We start from the raw sequence: 12,323 nt of genomic DNA on the forward strand, positions 1-12,323 counted from the left end.
CCATAACTCCAGGCTGTAGGTCCAGTGTGTCTAGCATGCACACAGGTTGGTTGCAGGCTCTCAACTGGCCCCCTTCTGACACACGACCATCACTGGTACCTTGGAAGAACCAGCTTTCAACAAAAAACGTAACAGACCTCCATTCTGGCCTCCGACGAGCTCCCACTCGACACGACTGAAATCGCAAATGGCGGTGGTTTGAAGTCACTGGAAGTCACGCTATAGGGCGTCTGGCTCGGAGCTGTTCTTAAAGTAACCGATTTGTAACAGTTCGTTGAATGACTGTGGTGCCACCGCTGCTGACATTGCTACTGTAGATGCACTACGATGCACTGCAGCCATACGCCGAATAGATGGTCTTTCCTCTGGATGGCCGCGTGGCCATCCAGAGCCCCGTCCTCTTGCGACTGTCCGTTCTCGTGACCACCGCTGCCAGCAATCATGAACAGTGGCTACATTCCTGCAGAGTCTTTCTGCAGTATCAAAGAAGGAACAGCTATTAAACGATCTCGTTCAAACCCAGTGAGGTGTTGATAACGGCGCCTTTGTCGCCTTAAAGGCATTTTTTACTAATAATAACTTTCCATGTCCAATCTCAAAGGTAATCGGTGCATACTTCATGCTGCGACGACTCAGTGGTGTGTGTGTATTGGGGCTTCTCCTTGCGCTCCACGCGGCAGTCAGTTATACATGTCATGGTGGGTCTACTCGGCGTGGAGCTGCCTGAGTGCTTATACACTCCTGGAAATGGAAAAAAGAACACATTGACACTGGTGTGTCAGACCCACCATACTTGCTCCGGACACTGCGAGAGGGCTGTACAAGCAATGATCACACGCACGGCACAGCGGACACACCAGGAACCACGGTGTTGGCCGTCGAATGGCGCTATCTGCGCAGCATTTGTGCACCGCCGCCGTCAGTGCCAGCCAGTTTTCCGTGGCATACGGAGCTCCATCGCAGTCTTTGACACTGGTAGCATACCACGACAGCGTGGAAGTGAATCGTATGTGCAGTTGACGGACTTTGAGCGAGGGCGTATAGTGGGCATGCGGGAGGCCGGGTGGACGTACCGCCGAATTGCTCAACACGTGGGGCGTGAGGTCTCCACAGTACATCGATGTTGTCGCCAGTGGTCGGTGGAAGTTGCACGTGCCCGTCGACCTGGGACCGGACCGCAGCGACGCACGGATGCACGCCAAGACCGTAGGATCCTACGCAGTGCCGTAGGGGACCGCACCGCCACTTCCCAGCAAATTAGGGACACTGTTGCTCCTGGGGTATCGGCGAGGACCATTCGCAACCGTCTCCATGAAGCTGGGCTACGGTCCCGCACACCGTTAGGCCGTCTTCCGCTCACGCCCCAACATCGTGCAGCCCGCCTCCAGTGGTGTCGCGACAGGCGTGAATGGAGGGACGAATGGAGACGTGTCGTCTTCAGCGATGAGAGTCGCTTCTGCCTTGGTGCCAATGATGGTCGTATGCGTGTTTGGCGCCGTGCAGGTGAGCGCCACAATCAGGACTGCATACTACCGAGGCACACAGGGCCAACACCCGGCATCATGGTGTGGGGAGCGATCTCCTACACTGGCCGTACATCTCTGGTGATCGTCGAGGGGACACTGAATAGTGCACGGTACATCCAAACCGTCATCGAACCCATCGTTCTACCATTCCTAGACCGGCAAGGGAACTTGTTATTCCAACAGGACAATGCACGTCGGCATGTATCCTGTGCCACCCAACGTGCTCTAGAAGGTGTAAGTCAACTACCCTGGCCAACAAGATCTCCGGATCTGTCCCCCATTGAGCATGTTTGGGACTGGATGAAGCGTCGTCTCACGCGGTCTGCACGTCCAGCACGAACGCTGGTCCAACTGAGGCGCCAGGTGGAAATGGCATGGCAAGCCGTTCCACAGTACTACATCCAGCATCTCTACGATGGTCTCCATGGGAGAATAGCAGCCTGCATTGCTGCGAAAGGTGGATATACACTGTACTAGTGCCGACATTGTGCATGCTCTGTTGCCTGGTTCTGTCAGTGTGATCATGTGATGTATCTGACCCCAGGAATGTGTCAATAAAGTTTCCCCTTCCTGGGACAATGAATTCACGGTGTTCTTATTTCAATTTCCAGAGGATGTCATATTAAACACTTTTCAGCCACCAGTTTTCAACCCTGTCTGCAGTCTGCAGTGATGGTTGAAGTGATCAGTCTAGTAAATATCTACTAATACCAGTATTGCTGGCTCCTGTTTTGATCACAAACGAGGTAGATTCTTCCTAAAAGTCGGTCAGGCGCCTGAAGATGGCTTAGTAAAGCGTTGAAACTGGTTGCCAAATAGAATAAGGTTGAAATTGCAGGCTGAAACGTGTTTAATTTTACTTCCTCTATCGAACATCCGAGTCCCGCAACCATCTGTAAAAAGATAGACATACAGAGTATAGTACGGTATGTTGGTGTCTGCAGTTCGACAATTGGCATTTTGGTCGTCCATAATGGCATTTATGCCCTGATGTTGGCTGTTTCTGCGAGAGTTTGCGGGTTTTACGCAAATAATTAACTTGTTTTGTACTGATGAATTCCAGCCTTAACGGCAGCAACTGATGATGGGATTAGTCCCCTGAAATCCAGGGAGTGTACATGCCTTTATACAAATAAACGAACTTTGTAATTACACCTGCAGCGGATTTTATTCATCATGAACAATAGAAGTGGATGTCTCACTACGAACAGTATATGTATCGAATGTACTACGAAAACATACGCCCAGAAAACAACTGACTGACGGATCATCATCAGTCCAAACCGCTAAGGACAGAAACTTTGAATTTGGAGAGGGTGTTGATCATATAGTGTAGGCATCGTTTAATAAGAGATTTTTTGATATTCCACCCTTAAGGGGTGTATTTGATGAAATACTAAAGTATTTTTAAAGATACATATTTGAAAATTGGTATTTGACTTCATGATTAGCAGTAAAAAAATAATGTACAGTGCTTTCGGAAATTCAACCCCTAAGTGGTTAGAATAGAGGATGAACATTTTTATGAAAATATTTCGTTATATTAAAACATTTTTAAAGTCAAATATATGAAAATTGATATTTTGCTTCTCATTTAGAAACTAAGAAAAATGCTTTAGAGAATGAAAGTTTATATGTAAGTACCACTACAAGAACTCAAAAAGAGGGATCAACAAAAATCTCCGACTCCAGTTAGCAGAATCAGGAGTACATTCGGAAAAGACCATGCTTATATTTATTTATTTTTTTATTTATTTAACCTGATCAGATTAGGGCCATCAGGCCCTCTCTTACATCGGACCAGTGTTCCACACATGCAGCATTTCACACATCAGAGTTACATCATGACAATAGTTTAAATGAGAATGTTAGCTTACTCTAGTGACAATATGAATAAAGAGTAGTGACTAAAACCTAATTAAGTAAATGCGGCAGTATTTTTACAACAGGTGCTATACATACAGATTATGATAAAAGCAATAATAAAATGTAATGATAAACATGACTAAGACTTAATAAATTAAATGCTGGCAGTATTTTTACAGCAGGTGCTATACAAACAGATTATGATAAAAGCAATAATAAGCAATAATAATAACAGTAAAAAAATCAAATAATAATGACAAACATGAGAAGGATTGGCAATAGTAACGAAGGTTTGTGCAGATGTACATAATATCTTGGTGTGTAAAGTAGATGTTTACTAGTTTAGCGTCTTTTGGGGAATGGGGATTTAAGGAGGGGGAAAGAGGGAAGTAATGAGGTGAAGTGCATTCATGTACAGAGGAAGGCATTACTGTTGCTTAAGTAGATACGTCATTAACTGTTTTTTGAAGCTGGAAATGTTTTTAAGTTCTCTACCATAACGAGGGAGGTTATTCCAGAGTCGGGTTCCCGCTACTGTAAAGGACTTGGAGAAGGTGACTGAGCGATGCAGTGGAACGGAGAGGATTGTATTATAATGGGAACGTGTGTTTCTGTCATGTGGCCTTTATTAGCGCGAAAAGTGTAGAAGGTGCTGCAATTTACGAAATGATTCAAAGAAACGTATTTGAAAGTCACGGCTTTGTAAGATTTGCGTAGAAAAAGAAACGGATACGACATTAATTTTTCAGTAGGCCTAATACATGTCTATAAAACTAATTTTGTTGTAATTGCGCAAAAGCTAGCTAAAATTAAAATACAGGAACAAGTGAAATATGTTAATTACTTTTTAAAATCTCTTGGAATTACGAAAGGGTAGAAAAAATTAAGATCTCAAAAGTTAAGAAAAAACATGAAAAAACAAACTTGAAAGTTTGTCCTAAACCAGCCAAATAAAATCGAAGATCAGAGATGAAATTTATGTGAGCTTAAGCTAGGAACGGAACCGACTGAATCACAAATTTTGAGGTTATCAATCCACTTTATATACATCACATGCACAAAAGATGACAGCAGCACCTATTAAGATGGATCGAAAGAGACCACAAAAATGCAAAAAGTAAGTCTAAATCAAAACTGAACGGGCATTCTATAGAAGCAAGGAAAAGATGGCGACCATGGGAGACAAAGATATAAGGAAATTATAGAAGACGCTTAAATACATAACTAGTGTTATCTTCAAGTAGCTTTCTTATCGTTCATGATGATATATTTTCGTATTTTGTCATTGTAGTATCCAGAATTTTGATTTAGTATTAAATATGTTAATAAAAATGTTGTTCGTTACTCAACAGGCGTTAACAAGTGCGCTCTGTACCGTCCTATATGAACATGGGTATGGGGTTCAAACATTGTTTCTGAGAGCCAGACTTCGTAGCCAAAAATATTTGTTAAATAACAACATATTCACGATCGCCATATAGCTGCAAATAATGTTGTAATTGTCAACACCTGCATATGTTTCATGATGAACTCATCATTCAACCAGACCTGTTATAACATGTGAAAATGTTCATGAAAGCTGTTTAAAAAATGCAGATGATCAGAAACACAACTCAGTTGTTAAACACTTAAAGGGGATCTTAAGGACATACAGGATTTGCAGGTCAGTGCTTGGATATCGACTTCCTAAAGCAGCACAGGCCAGTTCTCTAAAAAACTTGAAAACGTCTTAGAAGATCAGAAGGTTTCCGAGCCTTTTTAACTACAAAACATTTTTAAACCAGCTGGCAGTTGCGCATGTAACGTAAATGCCTCTCCATTATAAGGACTCTGGTTTGAATCTCGCTAACAGCTACTCTTATCTACCTTTATTTAAAGTTCACATTTATCACCAAATACAAATTTTAATCGAAAAACACGCGACCATGATTTTTTTCTAAAATCAGTAACTTTTAATTTGTTATTACTAATCACATGAGTACACGAGTATTCTCATTAAATTCAATAAATTCAAAAGTCATACAAAAAAGCGAAACATCAAACAGAAATACAAATAGTTTATTTCTAGAAATTGAACACATATATATGTATGTGTGTGTGGCTTTTCACCTTCAAAAATAGTGCAATTTGCATGTTTCAAATTTCAATTTATTTTCATACATTTCACTGTACGAGCAGCAAGCAAAAACAAAAATTTTTGGTCTAGTATTTCTTAATTAAAATTTCCCCTTCAGAATAGTTATAGAACTTAAATAAAAGTAAAACACTTGCTACCAACAAGAACGAAAACAGCAACTTCACGACTGTAAATTTTGTACTTTACAAATTCAACTATTGACATTCATGTTAATGCTCTCGAAATGTTTTGTACACAACTGCGTTCGACAATCTTCTAATCTACAAAGGTGAATGTTTTCGATCTTCTTCGGGTATTCCGTCGTACCACTTTAGGAAACTGATATCCGTGCACTTAGCTTCAAATCCTTTAAGTATGAAGGAAATGGAATAAGGCGAGTCACTAACGTTCCCTTGTTAGTGAAAATGCTGAGAGTTCGCACTGTTTACGTACAGGTCTCATCGTACAAATACTTCTTGAGCGTAGTACACTGGAAACTGAAGGAAATAAATAAAAAATGTAGGAAATCTACATTGGTATCCATAATAAAAGCAGGTCACCATGATTTGCAGCATATAATTTGCCACGTATTTGTCAGCTCACATATGTTCAGTACTGTGAGCGAAGTAACCTAAAATCGAATGAAACTATACACTGCTTGACAATTGATAAGGAACAGAGACAGTGTTGTACAGGAATAACCACAGGCAATGATGGACGAGATGAAACAAGGCACATACATAATAGAGATGGAGGGGTATATTTATAACAAAAGATGGTGCAGATTTTACCACAAGGAAATGCAGTAGGCCTATAAGTAACATAAATGAAGTTCGCATTTGACACAAGTCAGACTCCCAACATAAAGGTCCATAACGGACTCTCAGTACGGAAAATACCCTCCTCGGGCACTAATGTGCATTTAGCACCTGTTACTCATGCTGGCTACAAAACTATTGAGGAGTCCTTAATTATGTATTTAAAAATTAAAGACCTGTTACCTGAAGTTTTAAAACGGGTCGTACATCTTACAGTCTTCATTTGTCATATTTTTTGTAGTTTTTTGTTCTTATCTACAACATTTGACAAATGATATTACTTTTTAAGAAAACAATAATTTAAGACAGAAACATAAATAAAATTTTGGTGTTTTAAGAAGGATGTAAAAAAATGATAGAATAGAGGAGAGATTTGTTAGCGCCATCGCCGATTGTCACTGGCAGTGAATCCCTCGAAATGGTTTCTTCGAGCTGTTGACCTCCAGTCACAACCCAAAAGTTTAGTTAGAAGTAAAGAAATGCTATTGTTAATCCTACGCATGAACATTAGGTGCTCATCAACGTACAACATTTGATCGCCAGCGCCGTACACCTATTTATTGTCACATCTCTATGTTCCTCCTCCTCCTGTTCACATCCACAGTCACCGTTGTCACTTCACTGTGAGTGTCGCTACCCACCCTCTACAGATTGTTGTGACGTTGTATATAAGCATGTCTGTTATGTCGTGTCCACAGATACTCTTCATGTGTTGTTTTTGAAACACTGTTTGTCAATGCATTTAGTTGTGCCAAATGTTCTTCGTCTCTAATTACTGTGTATACATGTATACCAATTTCTGTGCAGTCTAAGTGTAGTGCATGTCTATTGCTTGCGTACTGCCCTAGAAGAAGACAATGTGTTCTGGGGAACCTTCTTCCCCGCATGTGCATGTAGGTTTCTGTCTCACATTCACACAGTTTGTGTGAGTGGAATAAGGTCCGAGTCCATTTAAGAGAAATACCACACCGCGGCTGGGATCGATATATTTCATTCTCAATCGCTCCATTACGTCATGGAGGAAGTCGTGCAGTCTACGTCCCTTTTCACTTATAACCCACTCACCTTGTCGTATATCCAATCACCAACTTTCAAGACGTGGTGTCGTCTGTATCGCTACACCAGTTACTGTGTGTCCGTATCTTGTCTCCCCGTCTTTAACCAGTACCTTGCAGCTCTGTATTTGATTGTGATATCTATGGGGCATATTTAGAGTACCACACAAAGTGCATCCACTGAGGTGGTGCGAAAAGCACCGAATAGCTTAAGCAGGACACTTCTCTGCCCTCGTTTGGCTGAAGCTTTGTTGGTGACTTAAGTGCTAGTTGCGAGGCTGAGTACTGATTCGAAGATCGTTCAGTGGTGTGTCCGTATGACTGGTAGAGGTAGTCTGTAATGTTTTGAACGTAGTCTCAGTCTATGAAGTATTATTTCTGATTTGTCTGTTGCTAGCCTTACGTGTTCCTGGAAATTCGATTTCTCGTCTATAGCGCTTAACATGTGCTCGATTGATGTTTGTGTCCCTCATTTTAACTGAAGTGTTCCTTTGGAGTAATCCTTTCAGCAATGTGCATGTTGTTTTGTTTTGTTACACTCCTCTCTCAAAGCGGTTTTCAGTTCTTGCACAGTTCGAGGAGGAGATTTTTGTTGATAAACATGTCTACCAAGAACATTCCACGCATGCTGTTTATTTGGTTTTGGTGTGAAATGTTCCCCCTGCCCTCCCCCCAATCTCTCCATATTAACTGTTGGCCAGAATCACTTCCACAGTGATGCGAGATTAGTCGGAGAACATCACGAACATCACTCTGGACCACTGGTGCTCACACCAACAACTCTCTCCCTACACTAACGAACTCTTTGTCTACGACGGCGTGGTAGAAGTAGAATGCATTCAACGATCTTGCGAACATACAAACCAAGTTAATAGCCGCAAAATGACTCTGTGAGACACAATTACATCGATAACGGTTGCAACGTCTGCAGCGATTTACCTAGGAATGAGATGACTGTTCTTTTTCACCACAAACGCTAGGTATCGATCCTTTTGCGGTTTAGTGATGCATCTACGAGCATTGGCATGTTTTTGCATAGCATTTCCACCTTCAGTGGCCTTTTTTAATTGCGAGATGACACTTCTGCCGGCCGCGGTGGTCCCGCGGTTCTAGGTGCGCAGTCCGGAACCGCGCGACTGCTACAGTCGCAGGTTCGAATCCTGCCTCGGGCTTGGATGTGTGTGATGTCCTTAGGTTAGTTAGGTTTAAGTAGTTCTAAGTTCTAGGGGACTAATGACCACAGATGTTGAGTCCCATAGTGCTCAGAGCCATTTTTTTTTTACACTTCTGTACACACCCAATACCGTGATCACAATTGTGACATTTTGGGCAGCTTAGAACCGTCCAACTGGTTGTCCACAATCACACTCAAATGATGTCTTGTGGTCATGTTGCTATACCACATGTAACGCGGAACTAATCAGTTCCGCAACAATTTCCGTCAAACATCGTACGGCATGAGATGTCGAATGCATACAGAGCATTCGTGCACAGGCATCTCTGCAATTCACATGTTCCGGCCTTGACAATTCATTTTACTATCATGAATCGGGTGTTCCATAAGAATTGTCGATTGTTCCATACCGACTGGCAATTGTTCCTTACCCGGTCTCAGTTGTTACTTAGCAATTGTCAAGCAGTGTGTTTTACGAAAGACTACGTGCTGATCAATACACATCAAAATAAACTGCTGTAATACGTAAGTTTATGAAAAGTAGCTGATTTAGAGATGGTGCTAATATAGGAAATTCGAGATGAGACGTTTAGCCGTAACTTCACCGATCACACCGTAGTATGGTTTTTGGATGAGGCGTACAAAATATACAGAGTAGCCACAGCTATTTAAAATGTTTTTTAACAATTTCTGTCATCCTAAGACAATATTTAAAAATAATGGCGTATTTTGTATAGTAATTAACGTAGTGTCTATGGCCACAGTGTTGTACAGACAAGTGATTGGACGTTCCCGATGTGGATGCTCATTCTTTCATAGAAGGGTATTTACTAATCTTAGTGAAGAAATTTCGCAAGAACTACAATACATTATTATTTCATGTTACAAGTTCCGTATAAATGACTGTAAAAATTAATAATAATGTTAGTATAAGGATTTACATGTAAAGCAGGTGTGGTCAGGCGTGAATATACAGACCTACCATTTTAATACTTCATGTTTGCAAAATACTGACGCGAATTATTAACATAAGAATGGCCTAACGGATAGAAATTGACCTCGTGGAACATCAGTTTGATTTCCAAGAAATACAGGAATATTTGAATCAATTCGGGCCCTAAGACTTATCCTAGAAGATAGGTTAAACAATGGCAAACCTACGTTTAAAGCATTTGCATATTTAAAGAAAGCTTTTGACACTGCTGAAATTGCTGAAATTTCGAAGGTATCGGGGATGAAATAAAAGTTGTGAAACGATATGTGCAACTTGTACAGAATCCAGACTGCCATTATAAGACTCTAAGAGTGTGAAAGGGAAGCAGTGGCTGAGAAGTGACTGAGACAACATTATAGCCTGTCGTTCTGTGCATTGAGCAAACGCTAATGGAAAACAAGGCAAAATTTGAAAATGGAATTAAAGTTCATGGCCAGAAATAAAAATTTTGTCGTTTGTCGATGACTTTCTAATTTTGCCGGGGACGGTAAAGGATTTGCAAAAACAGTTGAATGGAATAGACAGTGCCTTGAAAGAGGATGTTGAAGAATATCAACGAAAATAAAACAATATTAAAGGAATGTAGTCGAACTGAATCAGACTATGATGATAGAATTCTACATCTACATCTGCATCTACATGATTACTCTGCAATTCACATTTAAGTGCTTGGTAGAGGGTTCATCGAACCACAATCATACTATCTCTCTACCATTCCACTCCCGAAAAGCGCGCGGGAAAACGAACACCTAAACTTTTCTGTTCGAGCTCTGATTTGGAAGTATTAGTAAATGATAGACTATCTGGGCAGCACAATAACGGGTGTTGGTTGAAGTAGAGAGGATATAAAAGGCATACTGGCAATAGCAAGAAAAGTGTTTTGGAATAAGATAAATTTGTTAACAGCTGATATAAATTTAACTGTTAGGAAGTCTTTTCTGAAGGTGTTTGTCTGGAGTTTAGCCTTGTACAGAAGTGAAAGGGAAACGATGAGCTGTCCAAACAAGAGGACAGTAGAAGATTTTGGAATGCAGTGCTACAGAAGACTGCTGAAGCTTAATGAGGAGCTACTGAATCAAACCGGGAAAAAAAGAAATTTATGACATAACATGACTAAAAGAAGGAATCGATTGATAGGACACGTCTTGAGACATCATAGAATAGTCAGTTTGATGAGGGAGGGGGCATAGTTCATGACTGCACCGCCCAGACCGCTCGGCTAAACCCGCGCGGTCGCAGTAAACAAGTTCAATTGGATGTAGGTTACCATGATTATTCAGAGATAAGCAGGACCACACAGGAAGTGTTAGCAGTGCTCGCGCTAAAGACCATAACAACAACGTAAAGATTATAAAACAGTTTACGCAACTTCATAATCTCCTGGTGAAATCGAATGCACTCCACTAGCCTGGCGTACACTCTATCCTGGATGACATCCTGGGCCCCAGCGTCGGCCGGTACATCTGCCTTGATGGTGAGTCCGTAAGAGTGGGCGAGTTTCTCTTGCAACACGGCGTCTGGCTCCAGGGTCGCCATCTTGGGCAGAGCGATGTGGAGCAGCCTGAGCTGCGCGGTGATGTAGTTGATGAGCCCCACGTAGTAGGCGTCGGGCACGTTGGTGCAGATGTACATGAGCACCAGCCAGTAGCACATGATGATGTAGGCCGCCTCGTAGCCGGGCGAGGTCACCGGCAGCCCGCCGAACCACCACATCAGCATCGGGTAGTTGTGGCCCAGGCGGCGGTCCAGCGTCGCGTTGTCTGAACGACAGCCCAAACACCGTAACTCAAACCTTGTTCTTCCTAAGTGTGTAAAAATTAAAAAGAACCTCCGTTCAACATCAGTGAACGACGATTTTGAGACTTTTGACAGAAGGCTGACTGGAGGAGAAACTTCTCATCCTGAATTATACACAGCGCGACAGACTTCCTAGAAAACCCGTAGTTGTCTTGTGTTGCAAATGTAGAAATTTGAAATTTGTATCAAAGATGCTTCCATTTTCTTTTGTAATGGTGCAGAAGAGTGGTGCCTTAGGACGTAACTCTCGGGCTCCAGGACGCTTCCAACAGCAAAGTGTCAACACATGCGGAAAAAGACGAGAGCTCAGAAGTTCATGCGACGTTTAAGGTGTCTTAATGATGTCACATTGGTACCAAATTTCACCACAACGCCACTGCGCACGTCTCACGCGACAGGAAGAGCGTCAAACCCCCTCTTACCCACATTTCGCCCGCTTCTTTTGATGCCCCTGCGATGGAGGTCAGAACAGCACACCCAGCGTTGAAATCACACGGTGTTCTTATGGGTGGCCAAGGCATACATTTTGGACGCACTGCCGCTCACAACCGACACGAAAAGGCTTCAGGGGGTGGCGTAAGAGGCGTCAATGAAACCATCCATTTCCTTGGGGTGTCGATTCCCATACATTTCGCGGCCAAAAACGATAGTTCACAGTGCGATGAGCAACAGACCGGCATTCATGACAACCTTTGACGCCGCTGACGGCCCCGGACGTTTCAACCGTTCTCTAAGGACATTGTGAGGCTACGTCCATATTGAACGTGATTTAACCGCAGTCTTTGCTCTTGTATACAGATTGGATCGTCCTAAGCCATTCAACGAAATTAGAACGTGATAGGAAGCAGCTAAGAGCGCTAGTGCTTTTTCTGCCCACCAGTTACTTTCCCCTGTGGTGTAATCATGGATGAGCGCGACACTGACACATGCATAGCTACAATGGTATGAGTCCATCTCAGATCGTCCAGTTCGGAAAT

General features: G+C 42.3%; 1 protein-coding gene across 1 annotated transcript in view; it reads right to left on the reverse strand.

Moving 5' to 3' along the window:
• Positions 1–12,323, reverse strand: part of LOC126285190 (odorant receptor Or2-like) — a 137,668-nt gene that overhangs the window by 43,037 nt on the left and 82,308 nt on the right. The window contains exon 5 of the mRNA XM_049984497.1: positions 10,919–11,309. Within this exon, the coding sequence (XP_049840454.1) occupies positions 10,919–11,309 (391 nt within the window). The remainder of the gene's footprint in view (positions 1–10,918; positions 11,310–12,323) is intronic.

This window comes from Schistocerca gregaria, chromosome 8 (assembly GCF_023897955.1).
Source record: "Schistocerca gregaria isolate iqSchGreg1 chromosome 8, iqSchGreg1.2, whole genome shotgun sequence".
In the NCBI taxonomy this organism is placed as follows: Eukaryota; Metazoa; Arthropoda; class Insecta; order Orthoptera; family Acrididae; genus Schistocerca; species Schistocerca gregaria.